The sequence below is a fragment of the Apodemus sylvaticus genome, chromosome 3 (genome assembly GCF_947179515.1).
Source record: "Apodemus sylvaticus chromosome 3, mApoSyl1.1, whole genome shotgun sequence".
NCBI lineage: Eukaryota > Metazoa > Chordata > Mammalia > Rodentia > Muridae > Apodemus > Apodemus sylvaticus.
This window is the reverse complement of record NC_067474.1, coordinates 136,768,105-136,790,761: the sequence shown is the minus strand read 5'-3', so window position 1 is coordinate 136,790,761 and position 22,657 is coordinate 136,768,105. Positions and strand designations below refer to the sequence as shown.

Genomic DNA, 22,657 nt, shown 5'->3' with positions numbered 1-22,657 from the left:
GGCACAGCTCCTCCTGGGCTGGGAGAGTTGGGGCAGACCAGAGAAATGACCCTAGATTTCACTCCTCCGAGGGTACCATTCATCTTGCTCTGTGTGTGTGTGTGTGTGTGTGTGCGTGCGTGTGTATGTGTGTGTGTACAATTACTATTGTGTAGGTGTGTATGGTGTAAGTATGGCAGGAGTGTGTGCGTGTGGGAGCAGGAGCATATCTTGTTTGTGCATGCTACGCACTCCAGGTTAGTTGGCCAGAGGGCTTCCAGATGATTCTCCTGTCCGCTGCTCCCATTTCTCGGGAGTTGTGGATTACAGATGCTCACACCACACCCACTTTTTTATATAGGTACTTTTACCTGATGAGCCACCTCACCAGACCTCTACCTTGGTTTTTTTAAAGATAGGATCTCTCAATGACCCTGATCTTATAGACTGGCTAGCTGGCAGCCAAAGAGCTCTAGAGATCTGCCTTTTGCTGTTCTTCCTTCTCTGCCTTCAAGTGCTGGGGATCAGAAATCAGGTCCTTGTCCTTCCAAAGCAAGTACTTTACCACTGAATCTCTGACCACCACACCCTCACCTTTACTGACAGTGTCTCTCAGTTGTCTGCTGGAGATGGCTCAGTGGTTAGGAGCACTTGATGCTCTTCTCAAGGGTCTGGGTTTGATTCCCAGCACCACACAGCACTTCACAATCATCTGTAAATCAAATCCAGATATCAGATGACAGGCATGCTTGTGGTATGCAGTAACATCACCCTCAGTAGGAACGGCAGCAGGTTGCCACCATGCCAGGGCTTTTCTGTGGATTCTGGGGATCTAACTTGGGTCTCATGCCTGTGTGATATGTAATTTACAAATCCAACTTGTATTGTGTGGGGTTGTTTTGGTTTGAATATATAGTGAAGGCTGGCCTTGAACACATGATTCTTCTTATATGGCCTTCCAAGGACTGGAATTCTAAAAATTAAGTCTAGCAGAGATGCTCTTTTTGTTGTTGGTTTTTGAGACAGGGCTTCTCTGTATAGCCCTGGCTGTCCTGGAATTTGCTCTTCTGGCCCTGAATTTAGAGACCCATCTACCTCTGCCTCCCGAGACCTGGGACGGCAACAAGCCTGACTCAAAAGGCTCCTTCTCCTCCCTTCTACGCTGAAATCTTCAGCTTCCATGTCCCTTGGTGCTCCCGTCTACACTGGCTGATTATCAGAGATGGTCCTCCCAACCTGCCAGAGTTCTCTAATGGAAATCTGGGGATCTTTGAGAAATATAAGTGCTCGGTATACAGCTACATCTATGATGAATGTGGAGTTGGAGAGGTTTTCAAATTGATAATGCAGCATGCTGTATATACATTATAGGGCTTTTACAAATCTTTATTTACATTTCAAAAGAACCTATAGTTTCTGTCCTAGATGACAGCAGCGACAGCCACCACACACAGGAGCAGCTCAACAGGCTCGGATTCTTTCTTTAGTCTTCAAGATCCAGGTCACAACCACCTCAGCCTGACCCCATCTTCTGTAGCTTCACAGAGCTGGGACAGCTCGCTTAATCATCTCTCTGGGCTGCTCCTTCCTGCCGTTCTCAAGTCCAGAACTCCTGACTGTGCCTTACAATACTTCAGTCATCTACAAAAGCATCTGGAAATGAGATATTTTTAGCCAGCACCAGGGACAAGAACTCTCTTTTAAAGGATGTACTGAATCTTGGTATTCACCACTAAAAAAGATTCTCAAGTAGAAAATGTGCAATCTGTGCCTCTTTCTAAAATAAAACCTTTAAGGTTCAAAGAAAAAAAAAATCCCACTCTGAACTCCATCATTACCAGACACAACAGGCACACAAGGAGCTGAATGGCTTGCTGTTTCCACTGCAGACCACACCACAGAATGAAAGAAGATGGTGGGGCCTTCTGCCCAGCATTCCTCAGTCCAGGCATGGAGAGCGCCCCTCCCTCCTGGACTTGACCCCCACATCTCTGCAGAGGCCACTAGCATGCCTCTCAAACACTGGCCTTCAGCTCTCCATCTTGCGGCCCCGAGGACTCCCCCTCTCTGCACTCCGGGTCATAGGCTGGGGAATTACTTTGGCTTCCTATGGCACTGACACCGTCTAAGTCCAACTTTCTTCTTTTCTTCAATTGATGCAAGTGAGATTTGGATTTTATATGTGCTGAGAAAATAAAGACCAAATAAATAAAAATTCATCAGGGTTTTCTAGAATTAATTAAACAAAACAAACAAACAAAAACATTTAAATATAACTATACAATCTTTTAAACTTAGTAAATAACAGAGTAGACAAATGTTTATCTGTATTTAAGACAAGGTCTTACTAGGTAGCCCAGACTGGCCTCAAACTTAGGCTTTTCCTGCCTTCACCTCCTGTCTAAGTTAGGGTTTTACTGCTGTAAACAGACACCACCTGCAAGTCAGGTTCAGAGGCTCAGCCCACTGCCATCCAGGTGGGACCATGGAGGCATCCAGGTAGACTTGGTGCAGGAGAAGCTGAGAGTTCTGGATCTTCACCTGAAGGCTGCTAGTGGAGGACTGACTTCCAGGCAGCTAGGGTAAGGGTCTTTTAAGCTCACGCCCACAGTGACACATCTACTCCAACAAGGCCACACCTCATAATTGGGCCTCTCCCTGGGCCAAGCATATCCAAACCATCACAGCTCCCAAGTGCACAATTCTTGGCCCATGCTAACACTGGGTAAGGCTCTGCTGGGTAGGTTTGTTATATGAACCCACCGGCCCTCTCACTTTTACCCGATGACTCTTTCATAGAGGCTCATTTTTACTATCCTGTTCTGCAAAGAAACCTCCTTTGGGAACACCTAAAGTAAGGGATGACCAGGCTAATTTTTAAACATGTTTATTTACTTATTTGTGTATATACATGGGTGGGAGACTTGTGGGAGTGGAAGGTGGTTCTCCCATTCCCATGTTGGTTCCAGGCATTGAACTCAAGTCTCCAGGCTTGGCGACAAGCTCCTTTAACCACTGAGCCTAGGCTAAATTCTTTTACACATATTAAAAAACAAAGGTTTGGAAGTGTGAGCATGGCAGCATTTAGAAGCTGAGAGACTTTGTGTGGGAAGAAGAGTCAGCTTTATTCTCTAACCAGAGCTTAAGGCAAACCTGGGCTCTGGGCTGCTCTCCATGGCAGCAGGGGACGGGAGCACGGGCTCGACAGATGGCTCTACAGAAGGCTCACACAGCCACGCTCACAAAGGCTCGCCCAAAGGACATTCGACAAATCTAAGTTTCCTTTACAAAGCAATCAGACACCCTCTCTCTCTTCCCCTTTCATCATTATACACCAACAACAATCAGGGCTTCTTCTGCTGCTTGGGCACACAGCCGTCCCAGTCTCTGACAATGGGGTGCATTTTGCCAGAGATGCCAGTTAATAGACCTAATCATTGTATGGGGTGCTATGGAGAGAAACATCCACTCTAAGAGTCCAGTGAAGCACATTCTGAGCGGGCTTCCTGCGGCTGGGACAGGCTAGCTCAGGCTAGCTCTCACAGCACTTCTTCCTATCTCCCATCACAGTCTGAGCCATTCAGCAGTTCAACACGCTATCTTGAGAGGGCTGAAGACCTTTGGGCCTGAGGACTCTGTGATGCCTGCTCCCTCCAGCTGTGCTTCTGTACCCATTTAGCCTGCAGGAGTTGCCTAAAATAACTTTATTTCTATCTGTCCCACAACTAAGTTGTACATAGGAGAGGGCAACAAACTTCTCTCGGTAGGATGCATCTGGAAGGTAATGGCCTTCTTTCTGCATGTCAGGCTACAGAGGTAACTCCTCAGTCTGGGAAATGTTCTCAGGAATCTGTCTGTCTTGTTACAAATCTGATTCCAGCATTCAACTATCAAAGACTAAGTTTTAGAAAGTGTGACCCCTCCCCCCCAAATATATTTCCCATGACCCTCCACACAGCTCTCATCTGCACTCTACCTGCCCATTCCCGGTCCCCAATGATGATCCGGTCACAAAGGTCACACATGTGGTAACTTCTCTTGTTCTCAGTTTCATTGTATGGCATCTTCACTGGAGTGGCTGTGGGTTTGTGACCCTAAGAGAGCAACAGGCAGGGGCATTCAATACAGAGAGATTTGGGGACAAGCCTCTGACGTTAAAGAGAATGGGATTTTCCCAAGATTCCTTTTTCATCCCCCAGAGAGCAGGTGGGCTGTTAACAGATTTTAGCAACAACCTTTCTAAACGAGAAAGCAAAAACAAGCTCCAGAGACGTAACAGCAGCCACCCCTGCTGCTTCATCCCACTGAAAAGACATTTGGCTCACCAAAATAGCAGCAAAAGTGCCAGTAAAAGAAAATGCTCTCAAACCCGATCATAGACTGTGCCTCCTTAGTAGTCACCTGGATGAAACTTTGTACTATATCGAGAGCAGGTTCGAGAACAGACTCCTCCCACTTGGAAACATCAGATACTTCTAAGCCATATATCGGGGGGACACTGGGACCAGGTCCTAATAATGACAAAGAACAGTTGTGAGAGCCTGGCCTCTAAGCACCAGTCTATTCTGTTTCCAAGACTCTTAAAACTGTCAAGCAGAACGCACAGGGGCAAAGCAGCAGCACTCTGAGCACGCTATTCATTCTACTGTAAATATGCGCCACGATCTCAAGTCTGGAGCCTGACTTGCAGGAAGTAAACATGCATGACCGTGTAAACAGGGACTTAGGTGCAGATCTCTGATCCATAAGGAAATCAAAATGGAGTAGCAGCTCTGGTGACCACTATGTGGGCTACTCTGATACAAAGACAGTACTTTATAGGAGGAACTCAGCTAAGAGCTTTGAATAAATGGCTACCCTACTAGCCTTGGGGCAGATCTAGGTGAATTCCTGCCTTCCATGCTCTTGGGGAGGAGTGTCTGAGACTCATGTGGCCTAGCCCAGGCTATCCTCAAACTCACTATGCAACTGAGTTTGGTCTTAGACTCTTGATCCTCCTGTCTCTCTACCTTCCAAGTGATAGGATTACAGCCATGTAGCACAACGTCAGGCTCCTGAATACCTTCTAAGAGTCATATGTAAAGGATGATTCAAACCCCACTCTCCGGTAAGTTCTTCCAAAAGGACGTGAGACTGGACAGAGGAGGAAAAGACCTCTCGCATCTGAGCCAACTGTGCTGTAATACTTTAGCTGCAGTTAGCCTCTGCATTCCACAGACATACTAGACTGCCTTCTACAGCTAGGTGAAGTCAGTTACCTGAAGGCAAGAAGCATTGTCCCATAGACAAAAAAATATCAAAGGCAATGGGATGCCAACGGCTGGCAGGTGCTGGCCTTTTGAGTGTGCCAACCACAAATAAGATTCTCCACAGACTGGACTGGCCTCCACCTGCCGCCACATGGAAAGGTGAGACCAGGAGGGCACAGGCAGCACCCACGGCACACCTGGCCTTAGTCAAGCTCTGCACCTGTTTCTAGGCCACTCTACATTTCCCTTTCTCTGCTAAGTCCTTTGTTGGGCTTCTGTGCCCTGTCTAAGCACCTTTCAACAAGTTCTCGGCTCCCAGCTGCTATTTCTGGCTTAGGTCCAAGGCCAAGCTGGGGTGGGGAAGTCCCTCTGGCTCTCTGCCAGGCCATATCCCAGCAGACTAGTCCTGGCCAATCAAATGTGGCTCCTGACTTACAGGGCAGCTGTGCCTTTCACTCTGGCACCAGGATTGAGCCTGCACAGAATGAGGTGCCATTAACCCCTCCGGCCTCAGAGACAAGAGTTACTATGGCCTTACCACAAGAGGAAGTTCTAAATCATTACAAAAAGCTTTTGTTTCAGACTTACTGTCAAGACATGGGAAGGGAAGTTGTTCTTGAGATCTGTGGTTCTGAACACCAAGTTCTGCTGAGACTAAGACAGGACCCATCTATTTATTAAGCCCGGAGGAAAAGGGTAAACTGAAGGAAGTGACACCATATAGCAAGGTGTACATGGTCAAAGGCCCCTAAGACCGGCAGAGGCTTCAGCCGCCTCACCTGTAACTGAAAGCAGAACTCTACTTGCAAAAAGTAATCCGGAGATGATTCAGACGTGTATTTTAAAATTGTCCACAAGATAAAAGCGGAGTTTCACTACACTTAAATTAATCTCCTTTTAGCTCATAAGCATACAACTGGGGACCTGAAGGCAGAGCTAAATGAAACATTAGCCTACACTTAAGAGTCAGGCTGTATTTGGGCTCTCTTGCCTAGTACCCAGGGGTGAAGGGAAGGGGAGTTACTCGTTTTTCACTAGGTCTTCACGTTCTTATCTGTAAAAACAATTACCTTCATCTTGAAGCTTTAATTCAACTATATATAGCACTAAATTTAGTGCCAAAGACACAGTATGAGACTGTCCTTCCCTCTTGTTTCAAAGTTCTGTCCAAGTCTGGAAGTGGTCATACATACCTTTAATCCCAGGTCTTGGGAGGCTGAGGCAGGTGGATCCCTGTGAGTTCAAGGCCAGCCTGGTCTACATATCAAGTTCCAGGACAGCCAGAGCTGTTATACAGAGAAACACTGTCTTGAACTCCCCTTCCCTAAAAAAGTTCTGTCCAATTAAAGTTTCCTTTGAATCAATTCAAGTGCCATGTATATGATCACAAAACTAAAGCAAGGGGAAACATTTCCTTTTGCTCTTTTCAGTAAAGATCACCAGACCCACCAGACCCTACAGATTTCTGCCTGCTCTTCAGGTACAAAACTGAAGTCAGAATCAGGTTGGAACCCTAGTCTGCTCACATGCTGCTATGCTGTTCTTACATCCTGTTTGTAGCCACCACCATCTGTTCAAGGAAGAAGAAAAACTGCAATGGAAACTTAAATTGTTTCTCTTTTTCCTCCCTGAGACATCACTAGAAAACACCCCCAAATAATCATCTATGCAAAAGATCTTGGGGCCAAAATCTTAGGGCAGAACCACATTCTGTCAAAAAAGATCCAGAAGATGAGAAGAAAAGTGGGACTTACTGCTCAAAAAGCGGTTTTTAACCCATCGGTTCTGTTTGCGGGCATATCTCTTAGTGACTTGTTTCAGAGCCTCAACACCTGGAAGATACAGCAGACACATGGCATCTGGGTAAGCACTTCTTTCTGTCAGGAGTCAGCACCCTCCCAGCCCAAGGACAAACACAGTAAGTGCACTATAAGACTTCACAGATAATGGTCTCCATTTTTAGCAGAGAGACTCTTCTAGCCTCAGCTCAGACTATCGCCCAGGGACGTCCAAGGCTAGGTTACATGGAGGAATTCACACCTTTCTTTAGAAGCTGGTTACTAGTCTCTGGTGTGCATTTCCCCTCAGTTGTCAGGTACTCGTGAAATTCCTTGAAGCCAATTGACTGGAAGATACCATGTTGATAGTCCTGGCTGGGAACAGGAGAGTGTCAGCAGTGAGCCGCAGCCTCTGGAAGCCAGCGGGGCCTCTGAGGGTGTCACTGATGAGAACAGTGAGGTCCTGGGCAGTCACTGAAATGTTCCCCGTCCCACCCCACTAGCCCCCAGGTTACTTCCTTAAAAAGTAACTCCTGGAATGTCTGAAAGAAAAGCCAGCTTCCACTCCAACAGGTCTTGCCAAGGCCGAGGCCGAGGCCAAGGAAGCAGAGCCAGTACTGGTCTTGTGGTGAGTCTGGCACCCATGGGCAAGCACAGGAGTGTAAAAGACAACAGCAGGCAAATCCTCACCTATTTTCTGAAATGTTCTTAAGATTATAGCGTCTGTGAAAGTCTCTCAGCTCTTCCAAGAGGCCGGCAGCAAGCATGTCATCCACTCTCTTATCCAAGCGCTCATCTAGAACTTGAGTCACAACAGGCCATGAATGAGAAACACGTGCGGTGCCTACTACACACTCACACGATGAATGACCAGGCTGCCACAAAGGGTCCCTATCCGAATGAAAGGATTCTTTAGATATAAAATTCAGATTGTATTTACCTGACCTTTGGACTGTGTAAGTGGACAGCAAACCAGAACAGAGCCCACGCCTTCCAGTTATCTCAATAGCACATAATGACAGTGGGAACCCAGCAGGCGCTTTGCCATGGGCTACACACCTACTGCTTTTACAAGTAGCGGAGGGTCCCCTGGTTGACTTTTCTTTCCTCTTTGGTTTTCTGAGACAGTTTTACTCTGTAGACCAGGCTGGCCTGGAACTCAGAGACTCACCTTCCTCTGCCTCCCGAGTGCTGGACTAAAGGGCACATCACCATGTCCAGTGGTTGACTTTTGCTAACTTCTGCCATTTTTTTTTTCTCTAACTCTGTGTTATTTTCATCAGAATCGCCAGGTGACCTCCTGGTGCAGCTGTAACTATGCAGGTGAGTAGGGGAGCGTCATCGCGTAGGCGGAGCAACCAGACAGCACTGCCATGGGGCTACACCAGTGTTTATACTGAACTGTGGTGTAAGGTTGGACTGTAAAAACATTTCATTATGGAAAAGTTACATTCTTCCATAAGCTTATAACTGAGAATGACTTAGGATGGACTCTCCTCACAATTGGGGCTGTCTGCCCTATCTGTTCACTGCTGCTTCCTCTCGGCCTCTAGGACCACAGCTCTTTCTCTTACCTTGCTAAGATTTGTTTACTGAGGACTGGTCAGTAAACCAATGTTTTACTGTTTGCATGAAGCTTGCTGTGAGGACTCTGCTGAGAACTGAACACATGGTCTTATGAATATCAAACAACTGTTTTACTACTGGGCCATACTCCCAGTCCTCCTACAACTTTGTTCAATATTAGTTTATTGAATTTTTAATCAGCACTATGAGATACATACTATTATTACCATTTCTATTTTACTCAAGAGTTGGAATGCATAATGGTAAACAAATTGGCCTTAAGTACTCAGAGGGGGCTGGAAAGATGGCTCAGTGGTTAAGAGCACTGACTGCTTTTCTAGAGGTCCTGAGTTCAATTCCCAGCAAACACATGGTGGCTCATAACGATCTGTAATGGGATCTGATGCCCTCTTCTGGTGTGTCTGAAGACAGCTACAGTGTACTCATATAAATAAAACGAATAAATCTTTAAAAAAAAAAAAATCTCACAGAGCCAGGAGCCAGTGGAGGCGTGTGGAAGGTGAAACAATGTCTCCACGTCTGCGCCATTCACCACTGAGGGCTCACTGGATGCTTGCTGGGTGGAAGAGCTCCCAGTACAGGGCATCAGGACACTTTAGCAACCAATGCTATCAGGTTAGCCAGCCAATTGTCATACCCATTTCTTAGGCCTCATGAGTGACCCAACAGGCAGCTAACCATGAGGTCAGACCCACAGGAAACCTCCTGTCGTCACTCTGACCTTTCAACCTTCTCAACTGCTTCATTCTGTACATCTCATCGATCCCGGGATCTGAAACCCAGTATTCTCCTTCCCCGCTTTCCTGAACTGCCTAAGGGAAGAACAGTCTGGGGCAGGCAGGGCGTGGTGGCTGACACAATACACTCAGTGGCTCACACTGGTGCTCACTGTCAGGTACCAGTGGCTCGAAGCACTTGACACATACAATCAGACGGACTCTAGACCGAAGCATTTACCTGCCTGGTCAGCGTGAAGCCAGAGGATGCACGGGTTAGGGAACTTGAGAGGGCCTCCGAGAGGACCACCGCCTTCCTCTGCGTGCTGCCGATGAAGGAATTCACTGTGAGAGATTCCTGTTTCTTCAAACACTTGCAAGCTCCTAAGTTGTTTAAAAAGGGGGTGGGGTGGGGAGCCCATTAGGGACATTCACTCTCAACTGGAGTAAAGAGAAAGGCTGTCTCACAGAAAGCTTCGTGTCTCAACTTCATGCATAAATTCCCAAACCACGAAGCTCCGGCTTTACTCTAATCCCAGAGCTATTCAGAAAGGCACCTAAACTCTGGGCGAGAAATAACACTGTTCCTTCAAAAACACATTCTAGAATTAGTTAAACGGGTTCAGAAATAACAGGTTTCTTCTGTACAAACAGAAGGAGACTCACTTTCAAGTGAGCAGTCCGAGCTTGCTTGGGACACTCTGTACAAGCCAACAAGTCTGGTCTCGTTGGAGTACCTTTCCCACAGTGCCAAAGCACGCTGCACATCCAGCTCTGCCACTTTCTTTTTAAATATGTCTAAAATTAATCAAGATCACTCTTGGCTAATCCACTACACTCTCCTGGAACAAAGACTATCAAGAGTGAGCCCACCCACTCCTTGTTACGCAGCCACCCGAGTCTGTGTGCACGCTGCTGTATTACAGCACCAGGTAACTGCGCTCCCAAAGCCACACGGACCCACTTGGACGGCTGCAGCTCATAAGCTGGAGAGCAATCTTCCCTTCCTGACCTACTTTTGTTTCCTGAAACCCCAACACCAGAAGGAAACCCCTTGTTCTTCAATAACCATGGGCACTCAGAGAACATCTACAAGAAAAAACCTAACAGTACCTCACCTACTTGCGGGGAAGAAGAATATAAACTCTACTCAAAGGAGCCATGATAGAAGTTCCCCATCTTTCCTACAGGAGAGACACTGGAGTTCTTGCTTGGAACTTAGTGATTCTTTTTGAGGCACAGTTCTCAGGCAGCATAAAAAATAAAAATCTGAACCAGGTGGTGGTGGCGGCACACGCCACCTTTAATCGCCACCACCTTTAATCCCAGCACTCGAGAGGCAGAGGCAGGTGGATCTGAGTACAAGGCCTGGTTTACAGAATAAGTTCCGGGACAGCCAGAGATATCCTGTCTCAAAAAACCAAAGAGAAAGAAAGAAAGATCTTATCAGGAAAGGAGAGAAAACTAAAGACAGACTCTTAAAAAAAAAAATCACAGCATGCAGAACTGTAAATGGAATGTTCACTACAATGTTCCTGAGCTCTAAAAAATTTTATTTATTTGTTTGTTTGTTTATTATTTTTGTTATTTTTCGAGACAGAGTTTCTCTGTGTAGCCCTGGCTGTCCTGGAACTCACTCTGTAGACCAGGCTGGCCTCGAATTCAGAAATCCACCTGCCTCTGCCTCCCAAGTGCTGGGATTACAAGAGTGCGCCACCACCACCCAGCGTTCCTGAGCTTTTCTTAAAAAAAAAAAAAAAAGGAAAAGAAAAGGTTTGGATTAAAATAAAATGTGTGGAGTTAGGCACGAAGACAAATACCAGATTCCAAGCACTGTTGATACAGGAAAGAGAAGACTAGGAATTCAAGAACACCCTCAGTTAAGGCAGTCAGGACTACATGAGATCTTGACTCAACAACAGGGAAAAAAAGTATGCCTACTAAGCACAAATAGCATTTCCCTAGAACATCCTTCTCACCAGGGTGACAATGCCTTCACAAGGAGAAAATCAGGTAGAATGTGGTCCTTCAAGGAAACCTCTGTGTGGACAACTTTCTCCTTTAATGTAAAATTTTACTGGAAGAGGGCACAATCGGGTGGGGGCATTCTTAAATGGCTCTTCTAAAGCAGAATAATGGAAAAGTATTAAGAAATGCTCATATTAAAACATCTTCTGAGTAGACTATTTGTAAGCCCCCAACACCAAGGTTACCACAGCAAGTGGTGTGTGTAGCTAGCACCACTAAATCCTTCCTGAGATGGTCTCCTGTGCCAGACACCAGAGCCTCTCCCACATCGGATGCTTCAATCCGAAATACTCTGAGAGGAGTTTATTCTCCATTTCTCCTCCCTACTCAAAGGTTCTCTGTGCAAAGGTGAGCTGACTTATAAGACAGCTTATAAATACCACCTCCCACTGGGAAAGTTACTGGGGCACAACCCAACATTGCACAATCAAATTATGAAACTCGAGTCAAAATGTAAAAGGATTACATGCCAGAAAAATTTTATATGAAAACTGTTATACAAGCAAAGATCAAATAGAAAATGAAGCAAGATTACATAGGCCCCGGGGGAAAACAATACAGTACTATGCCTTTAAAACGTAACTACAAAGCAGAGGGCAACTGTTTATTGAGGGAGCTGGACTGAGGCAGGAACTCAGGGTCTCCGCGTCCACTGAACTACAACAAATCAGTTTCCATCATCTCCAAGCCCTCTGGGGCAATGGACCCAGGCTTTCTTACCTGGCCACTTTGCGTTTGTCATGTGGGTGTAGCTTGGCGGCCATTTCTGGGTCCACCTGGCTTAGCCGTTTATGGAGTTCATGGCCATCTTCCTTTTCAAGCTCTACTTTCCGATCAACCGCTTTCCCGGTGCCCGTCTCTGGGGGCTAGTACATGAAGGTTTAGAATAAATTTAATCCAATGTTCAATAAACACTGATACTATAAACGGATCTTGCTAAGCTTTAAGAAGAACAGAGATGGAGCTGAAGATTGTACCATACAGTGAGAAACAGATCATAAACCAAAATTCCCAATATGCTGTGGTAAGAACTGTAAGGCCACAGTCAACACCGAGCACTTGCCTCTTGGGGAAGTATTTGGCTACTCTGCTTGTTTAACTGGGCTACCACACCTTTTTTACATATTCAGCACTAGAGTGCACACTTCCTAAGGATAACAAAGAGTGGACTAGAACTCCAGCATTCTGCCATCTGCAAAGTCTAGCCCTACACAGCAGCACCTCCACGGGAAAGGTCAGTGCTGGACACCTCTGACATACACACTACGCTGGCAGCCAGGAAATGCTGAGTCAGACAGATGTACTGCTAATTTGCAGGGATGCTAATTAATCCACAGAGCCTCTTTCCCACACACAACCCCTACCCTTAGGCCAGCTTGAAGGAGTACACTTCACATATGGAGGTGGCATTTGTTCAGAATATTAAGTAGGAAAATTACAGCTGCTGACTGTAAGAAACAGTTAAGAGTCAACCTTCCTCCCACTAAAATTATTCCGCAGGGAAAAAAATGGGAAGCCATTTCTTTAGCGAGTTACAAGTGAACTAAACTTACCTTGGTAGTAATAAGAACTTTCCAGAGGAGAGACTCAATGTAATAATTGGTTCCTCCCACCACAATGGGAATTTTGTCTCGAGCAAAAATATCTTCAATGTAAACATTAAGAAAGTTATTTAATATCAGTAACTGAATACTGACTCATGTGGGAAGAAGGGTATTAACAAGAAATCACAAAGGCTGGCATGTGTGTGCGTACCTCAGGCTTCCGCCCACTTACGCCTATGCACATGCACATACACGCACAGACTAACAAGCATACACACCACACACACATCAAAAATGGAAAACAAGGAAGGAAGGCAGGAAGGAAGGCAGGTAGGCAGGCTGACAGGGGCTGGAGAGATGGCTCAATGGTTGAGAGTGCTTGCTGTTCTTGCAAAGGACCCAGGTTCAATTCTTAACACCTAAATGGCCGTTTGAACCACCTGTAACTCCAGCTCTAAGGGATCCAATGCCCTCATCAGACCTGTAATAGCACCAGGCATGCATACGGCACACAGACATACATGTAGGCAAAATATTTACACACGTAAATTTTTTTTTAATTTAAAAACAGAAGGAAAAGAAAAAGAAAAGCAGATATAAAGCAGATGGCACCTGGTTCTAGAAACATCCAGGTCTTGCTGTTCCCGAGGATGCTCACCAAGGTGGCACAGTGTGACCTGGCTTTCTGAGATAAGACACCGGCTAGTTCTCCCACGCCACAGCTGTGAGTCAGTCTGTCTGTCACTCCTGGGTTGTTGTGCTCAGTGCAGCCACTCGAGACCTCACCAGACTTCACTTCTAATGGCAAGTTACTCAAGCTATGTGAGCTTCAGTTTTCCCATTTATAAAACTCCAGGGTGTTTAGAACATTAACTGTAACTGTGTATAAGGCCTCTACAGTAATGCCTGAAAACCAGGAAGTACTCAATTTACTGCAGTCACGTATTTCTGCTTCTTGTGATTGATTCTCTTTAGAATTTCTATTGAGCAGATAATTACTTGCTTTAACTAGGGCTCTACTTGCTTAAAAAGAAAAGTTGACTTTCAATATGCAGTTAATCATTTACTTGCTCCTTCTTCCTGCCAGCTGACCTGCAGTGTAGACGTGGATGAGGGTTTCCCAGAGTCCTTCTAACTGAATAGGAAGGACGATACGACCAACAAAGGGTCACAGAGGGCTGGCACCAGGCATAACAGCCTATAATCTTAGCACTCAAGATGCTGAGGCAGAAGAATTCTATTCTATCAGTTCATGGCCAGCCTGGGCTACAGAGCAAATATACGACCAGCCAGGACAACACAGACCTTATCCAAAAGAAGCAGACAGGCTAGCAAAATGGCTCTGTAGGTCAAGGTGCTCCACTCAGCCTGCCGCCAAGAATGCGTTAGCCTTGAACTCCCCATCTTCATGCACTGGGATCCAGGAGCTCACCGGGACACTTTCAATTTGACACTGTGACCTCTATGCTCTTAACCAAACTTCAAATCTAGCCTAGAGCTAGCCTGGTGAAGTTGTCCTCTGCTGCTTCTGTGCTTGGAAAACATCCAGCCCTCTCCACACTGTGTCATTCTTTATGAACAATCCAACTGTCTCAGAGTAAGACCTCATCTTTTAGCCGTCAATCTGAAAGGGATTTCATATACATACCATCTCATCTGACACAACAGCCCTGCGAAGTAGGCAGACTTGAAATTATTATCTCCTTTTTAATCTACCTATTTGATAGGCAAAACCACTATCTCACTGTCTGGATGTGCATGCCCATGATTAGTAAGGAGGGCAAACCTTTTCCATGCTTATCATCTGTGCTTGCTTCTATGTGAATTACATACCAGGTCCTGTAAGTATCTTTGTATTCAGAGGAGAGTCCTTCATTTATTAAGAACATTAGTCACTTGTTCCCTATATTATAAACATTTTCCCCCAAGCTTACATATGTCCTGTTTGTTCAAAGCCAGGTTTGAATTGCAATGTAGCCAATGTCCTGATGATCCACTCCCAGGGGCTGGGACTGCAGGTATGCCACCACACCAAGCATAGGTTTGCTTGTAGTTACAACTGTGGCAACCCCCCACATGTATCTTGTAATTCTCAACATTTATATTGTTTATAAAATCCTTCCATGCTGATTGATGAATGTGGCTACAATTTATCCATTTTTACTGTTAGAAAGAACCTCAGCCGCAAGCCTTTAATCCCAGCATTTGGGAGGCAGAGGCAGGTGGGTTTCTGAGTTTGAGGTCAGCCTGGTCTACAGAGTGAGTTCCAGGACAGCCAGGGATATACAGAGAAACCCTGTCTCAAAAAAACCAAAAACCAAAAACCAAAACAAACAAACAAAAAAACAACCAAAAAAAAAAAAAAAAAAAGAACCTCTATGAGTAAAGCAAACTTTGTACATTCTTTGAGAGTACGAATTTGGTGTTTATGACTGTTAAGGGCAAAACTTTGATGCATACCTAGGCAGAACTGCCTGAATGAAAGTGTCCTAGGGACATGCCGAGGTGCTCTGGTTTGACTTTTTGAGGCAAGTTTTCTCTCATAGGTGTGTCTAGAACTTATTTATTTTATTTTATTTTTTTTGGTTTTTTGGATTTGTTTTTTTTTCGAGACAGGGTTTCTCCGTGTAGCCCTGGCTGTCCTCGAACTCAGAGATCCGCCTGCCTCTGCCTCACAGAGTGCTGGGATTACAGGCGTTGCGCCACCACGACCCGGCCTAGAACTTCTTAAGATGCTGTGACCTTGAACTTCTGGTCTCTGGCCTCTGCCTCCCAAGTGCTGGGATCACAGGAGCACACCACCATGCCTGGTTTACACAGTGCTGGGGAATCACACTCTGGGCTCTGCCAGGCCGGGCAAGCCCTCCACCTGGATCTGCAGTCCTGACATGCACCCTTACCAATGCAAAATCAACTTATCTTTCTTCCTTTTCTTTTTTTGGCTCAGAATCAAGGCTTCTTTGTGTAGGCTTGGCTATCCTAGAGCTTGCTATGGCTGGCCTTTAATTCAGAGCACGCTGCCTGTCTCTGCCTCCTCAGGTGCTAATATAAAAGGTATGCACCACCATCCAGGCTTCCATTCAGTCTTTACCATTCTGAAATACATAAGATAAATATATACATCCATTTCAGCACACTCTGAGTTTCCTATTATGTGCGAGCACACACACTTCTGGGAATCAGTTTTCTCCTTTTCCACTCTGGGCTCTGGTGCTCAGACTTGGGCCCTCAGGCATCCATGGCAGCTGTTTTTACCTGCTGAGTCTTCTCACTGGCCTGTGTTACAAATTCACCTGTTACAAGTGTTACTGCCAATGCACCCTCTAATTAATGGTTCAGGATATTTTTTCCATTACTAGGGATTAAACCTAGGACCTCATTCACTATACTGATCAAGTGCTCTGACACTGGACTACATCCTCCAGTAGTTATGGTTTTGGTATAATCTCACCATATATCTCAGACTGGCAATGCAAGATAATCCTCTGGCCTCTGCTTCCCCTAGAGCTAAAATTATAGGTGTAAACCCCCTCACCAAGTTCCTTTGTTCTCAAAAATGTCTAAATTTTATCAGAACTATTTTCCCCAATCCTTCCCTACTCAACAATTCCTTTGAGGATTTCAGTGGCTTCATTAAATGTATAAATTCATATCCCCACACTACAGATCAGAGGACTGAAGCTCCGTGCTGTGAGCAGTGTTTTACCTGGTAAAAAACAACATGACCAAAAGAGGGAATTTCAAACTTAGAATATAGATTTTTTCTTTTTTTCTTTTAAAGATTCATTCATTCATTCATTCATTCATTCATTCATTCATTCATTCATTATATGTAAGTACACTGTAGCTGTCTTCAGACACTCCAGAAGACGGAGTCAGATCTCATTATGGATGGTTGTGACCCATTATGTGGTTGCTGGGATTTGAACTCAGGATCTTCGGAAGAGCATCAGTGCTCTTAACCGTTGAGCCATCTCTCCAGCCCAGAACATAGATTTTCTACTTATAAATCAGTACCCCTGCCATAAAATGTTTTCCCCAAATGTCCCTAATACGTAGGATGGTGAAATGACCCAATAGGTAAAAAAGGAGCTTACCTAGCAAGCCTGATGACCTGAATTTAGACCCCAGGGGACCACGTAAAAAACCAGATGTGGAGGGCTAGAGAGATAGCTCAGCACTGGCTTCAGGCTGGAGTCAGTGGGGGCGGAGGGAGGGGGAAGAGCACAGGGGGTAGGAGCGGGAATGGACGGATGGACAGATGGACTGATGGACGGACTTTCCAGAGGACCCAGGTTTAATTCCCAGCACCCGTGTCAGCTTACAATTGTCTGATTCTCATAAAACATTCATGTAGGCAAAACACCAATGCACATTAAAAAAAAATAAAGTAAATAAATTAATGGTTGGATGCAGTGCACATCTATAATCCCAGCATTCATACCAACAGGAATAGAAACTAGAGAATCACTTGGCACCTTGCCATGTGTCACAATGCCTGCCATACACAGGATGGCAGAAACAGCAAAAAAGACCTTGTCTCAACAAAGTAAGAAGAAAGAGCTGACTCCAGAAAGTTGTATTCTGACCTCCAATGACATACGTATGTACACACATACAATAAAAATATATAAACTTTATAAAGAAAGAACCACGCAGACCTCTTGTTGTAGTGTAGAAGCAGTTCTGGAGTAGAGCCCAAGAACCAGCATTCCTAATGCATTCTAAGGAAGCCGCCTACTGCTTAGCACAAACCACCACTAGAAACCCTCAGGTCTGGGCGCTAAGTTTCCTTAAGGATATCAGGGCAGTAGCTTTGTTCCTAAAGTCCACCACAGTGTAGCTGGTCACAAGTGGATCCACAAAGCTGATCATGTGGTGCCGGCACATCTTCTGTTCTTGGGCAGAGACCTTATTGGTGATGATGTCTAGTCCTTCATAGACCTATGAGGAAGAACATGAGAGTCATCAGCCTCCACAGAATACACACGTGAGGAGCAGAAGTGACAGTTTATTTCTCCCTCCAGCCAAACTTGGTTGACCCCAAGCAACAGGTCCAGTTTTGTCTAGAAGCAGAGCCAGAGGCACAAATGTGTCGTCACAGAGAGAAGAGACCAGCACTGGCTTGCTTGCCACACTGTAGCTGCTGGCCTGACTTAAGAGATTAAGGAGGTAAAGGAACTCATTTAAAAACAGCTTCGTCCTCTGCTCCCCAGCCTCCAGAAGGAGCTCATTCCTGCATGTTCATAACTGTGCTGGAGAGGCTCAGCAGTTCGTGCACTTAAGGGGCTTTAACAGGTTTTAGGATTCGTATCAGATTGGTTCCATTTTATGAGGAAATGGCAAATCCATGAAGCCACATAAAACACCCAGATCCTCACTACTGCCCTGCTCTACTAGCGACATCAGGATCTGCCCAGGGACTGCTCAGGTCAACACTTAAAGTCTAGATACTTACAGGCGATATGCTGCCTGCAAGCTCTTGATCTGCCAAATTCCACTAAAAGTTCAAGAGCTTTGTCTGAACGGAAGGTCTCACTCAGATGGAGACCAGACTTGAAAAATACTAGTTTGGGAACAGGGATAAATGTTTGGATTGAAATGTTCTCTCTGTAATCACTGATTTTGTAAGGAACACTGAACCAACAAATAGCAAGTTCCACAAGCCCCAAGGATGTTAAAGGCGTGTTCTATCTCATGGTTCCCTCTACTTACACTAGGGTCAAGTAAGTAGAGGACGGTGCTTCGGTCACAAAGAGCCCCGGCACTGTGCTCCCTCAGTTAACTCCTGGTGAGTACAAGGGTACCAACTCCTCTGAACCCAATCCCCCGCAAGTACAGCAGAGGTAATAACTCCTGACTCAGAGGGTTGTGAGGGCTAAATGATTCAATCCATATAAAATGCACTTTGCTTTTTCCTGGCACTTGCTAAGCATTTTGGCTCTGTATTACACTACTTTTCTATCAGACACTAAAAGTAAACTTTCATCCTGGGATCTGCCTTTAGAAATCTCTTCTAGGGCAGTGGTTCTCCCTAATGCTATGTAAATGTAATTCTGACAGAAGGTAGCCACAGAAGTAGGCTCAAGTTATTACACACAGAAGTGCTTACCATGTGGTTTATACTACATACAAATGCCAAGAATATCAGGAAAAATGAAATATTGAGTTTAACTTGTATTCATGGAGTTAAAGACTATAATTCACATAAAAATTTAAAAATCAATTACTAATGAGTTATATTAGTAAGGTTATCCTTTGCCTCCTGTAGCATCAGATTAATTGGGACAGGGCATAATGATATGGGTGAGTTTAACATGGTACACTCATTTGTAATCCCAACACTGGAGAGTCTAAGGCTGAGAGTCACAAGCTCAAGACCAACCTGCACTGTATGGAGAGCTCCTATCTCAAAGAAACACAAACAAAAAAGGTGTGAAATAAGGCACATGGCTTCTTAATGTGGCTTCCACAGAATATACTTCTATAAACTAGGTTTGCTACAGTGTCACTGGGTCATACAATCACATCATACAGTGTTCTATGCCAAGTCCCTCAGGGTTGACCAAAACACCATTGTGTAACTCTAAGAATGATAATGAAGACCTGCAATATTGCCACTTCTAAACTAAAGCTAGACAGAGGACAGATCTGTCTGTCTGTCTGTCTGTCTGTCTGTGTCGGGGAACAGTTTAGAGATAGGAGGGTAGAGGTGGAGAACAGAAAGCTCAGTGGGTAATGGAATTTTTGCCACCGAGCCTGGTAATAACCTGAATTTGATCCTTGGGACCCATTTTCCATCTCCAAGTTGTCCTGTGACCTCCACATGAAAGCCATGGCCTGTGCACCAAACCCCATACTAAACACACACACACACACACAAAATCTTAAATAGGATTAGGAATGCAGTATTTGCCTAACACACACAAAGTCCTGGTTTGAACACGACAGCACACGGGTATTGTTGTAATCTCAACACTCTATAGAGGTAGAGGAAGGAAGATCAGAAATTCAAGGCATCTGGGCTACATAGAGAGTTCTCAGCCAGCTTAGGCTGCATTAAACTTTATCTCATAATAAATTAAAAATCTGAGCAAGAGTCTTACTATGTAGCCCTGGCTGGCCTGGAACTTGCTATGTAGCTAGCTCATGCTGACCTTAAACTCAGAGAGCAGCTGCCTCTGCCTTCCAGATTCTGGATCCTGATCTGTGCCACCATGCTCAGCTTAGTATTTTTTCCTCTGAGGTCTCAGCAAGGCTGGGACTGTGACTGAGGGGTAGGTCATTTGCCTAGGGAGTGAGAGGTGTCCTAGTTTGGATTATTAGCACTGCCAGAAGCAAACAAAAGAGCACAGAAAACAAATGCTGACAAGGATGTAAAGAATGTGAAACTTTTGGGACAATAGTGTTTAGAAATTTAAAACAGTGATTACACTCCAGAGCACAGTGTAGAGCTCCCAGCAGACATCACTGGCATAACCATGGCCTCTAAGTTGACCTTACAATCCTCCCTCTGCTGCTACTACAGCTACTGCTGGTTGGAAACAGAGTCTACTCAGGTCTACTATCATCCAGTGTGTGTACAAGGAGAGACACACTCCAGCAGTCTATCCCTTGACCACATCATGCAATATTCCATCTGAACAACAACAAATGTGATAACCAACTTATCAGCAAAATAACAGCTATGCTACTGATAACAACCCTTCACCCAAAATCTCCCCATCTATGCACCTCTCCAGACTCTCCTCCTCACTTCTCAACTAAGTCCTTCTGCACAGTACCTGTCACTCAAGACTCTGGATAGTCATTCAGTGAAGTGACACAGGGGAGGCGAGGCCTTCTAAGCAATAAGGAAGGCTGAGGTCAAATGGTCTTTTCTCCACTCAGCACTGGGAGCTCCATACCTACAGACTGAAGACATCAGTAAGAGAAACTTGGAGAGCATCCTCTCCTTACTGAAGCACTCGCCTGTGTCTGTATCCACCAGGCCCCAAAGGCTTTCACATCCAAAGGCATTGCCAGTCCCTCAACTCTTCCACAGTCCAGACCTGGCCACAAAGAACATTTCTGTGAGTGTCCCTCAGCCTGGACAGCAGCAGCCCCAAATTCCTAGGCGATGACAGTGATGGCAACCAGGAGCTTGTCAGCACCAAACACACCAGACAGCTGCTGGACAGTTTGTCTCGGACACCTGCCTTGTCCTTCTTGGTATTGTCTATGTGCCAAGTGGAAGAAAATACTGATAACAAAAGCTGGAGTCTTTCACATAAAATCTCCACGGGAAAAGTTCTTGTAACAATAGTGAGAACTATCTGAGGCCAGGCATTTAGTGCACATCTGTCATCCTCGCACTTAGGAAGTAGAAGAATAAAGATCACAAGTTTAGGTCAGCCTTGGCCACATAGAAAGACCCTGCCTCAAAACACAAAACTGAGACAGATGTGGTAGCATATGTAGTAGTAGTAGCAGACCTCTCTGAATTCAAGGCTAGCCTGGTCTGTGCATGTTCCAGGCCAGCAAAAATTATATCATGAGACCCTGTCTCAAAAATTAAATGAAATAAGGAGAAAGGGAGCAAGGAAAGAAACAGCAAACAACAATAAAAGGTCCCACGCACGCATGGCCTCTGCCCTGACCCTGAGACCAGGCTGCTGCAGCAGCAGCAGCTCTCCTATGCCTGAGCTTTAGGACCCCCCCAGAGAAGCTCGGTCCCCACCAGAGACATGCAACAGGCTCTTAGCCACTGCTTCCAAGACCGTGAAGCTGGGTGGTTCATGTTCTAGCCTACTTTCCTTGGTATCCCTGTATCAAAGTGAAGAACGTGCAGGACACACTGATTCCCTGAGAGGTCAGAGTTCTCTGACTTCATTTATGACCTCACCCTGTGTAGGCTGACAGACAACCTACAGGCAACACTAGACCATGCAGGAGCTGACCAAGACAGGTGCAGGGGCAGCTGTGGTCTGACACTAGTGACCTGCCAATGGCTGATCTCTGAGGTATCACAGTCCTTCTTCTCCCTGCTCTGGGGACTAGAAACACAAGTTTCTGGGATAGTTCATGGGGCTAGAGTTCAATCCGGGCCTGAGACCTACTGAGAGTGAGGTAAGGGCAAACTCTACTTGCCCAAGCCTCAGCTCTTTCAGTTACAACTCTGCTGCCTGCTCTTTTTAGATGTATGTCCAGCCAACTCCCTCCTCATCTGTCCCCTACTAAAAGGGCTCCTTTTGGGAGTCTAAAAAAGGACTTGTTCCTATGAGCCCTTCTCTATGGGCCTGTTATACTTGCAAAACCATGTTTTGTAGCTTTGATCATTGGCCTCTACAAATAAAACCTGACAGACAAATAAAACCATGAAAAATAAAATAAAAATGTTGGAGCCAGGGGCTGGAGAGGTGGCTCAGCACTTAAGAGCACTTGCTGCTCTTGCAGAGGACCTGGGTTTGGTTCTCATGAGCCGTGGGGCAGCTCACAACCAACTGGGTTCTAGTTCCAGAGGATCCAATGCATTCTTCTGACCTCCTTGGGCACTAAGCGCGCGCGCGCGCGCGCGCGCGCGCACACACACACACACACACACACACACACACACACACACGATACACATACATACTTTCAGACAAAACAGACACTTTAAAACAAACTCAGAAAAATTTATAATGGTAGAGCTATATAAATAATGTGGAAGTTTTTTCAAACACAGCAAATTTCCTTTTGGTAAATACCTAAAATAATAAAAACAGAGTATTAAACATATGGGTGTAAGACGTAAA

General features: G+C 45.4%; 1 protein-coding gene across 4 annotated transcripts in view; it reads right to left on the bottom strand.

Annotated features, from left to right (window-relative positions):
- Positions 1-1,340: 1,340 nt before the first annotated feature.
- The window catches only part of Trit1 (tRNA isopentenyltransferase 1), a 44,654-nt gene continuing 23,337 nt past the window's right edge, over positions 1,341-22,657 (bottom strand). For 2 of the 4 annotated variants that reach the window (XM_052177257.1, XM_052177260.1), the window contains exons 2-11: positions 17,685-17,825; positions 12,891-12,989; positions 12,058-12,203; positions 9,551-9,693; positions 7,697-7,808; positions 7,269-7,381; positions 6,983-7,060; positions 4,381-4,490; positions 3,956-4,073; positions 1,341-2,164 (exon numbers count right to left, since the gene is read on the bottom strand). In XM_052177257.1, coding sequence (XP_052033217.1) covers positions 1,995-2,164; positions 3,956-4,073; positions 4,381-4,490; positions 6,983-7,060; positions 7,269-7,381; positions 7,697-7,808; positions 9,551-9,693; positions 12,058-12,203; positions 12,891-12,989; positions 17,685-17,825 — 1,230 coding nt within the window. In that variant the 3' untranslated portion in view covers positions 1,341-1,994. The remainder of the gene's footprint in view (positions 2,165-3,955; positions 4,074-4,380; positions 4,491-6,982; positions 7,061-7,268; positions 7,382-7,696; positions 7,809-9,550; positions 9,694-12,057; positions 12,204-12,890; positions 12,990-17,684; positions 17,826-22,657) is intronic. The other 2 variants (XM_052177258.1, XR_007977096.1) reach the window with 2 other exon arrangements.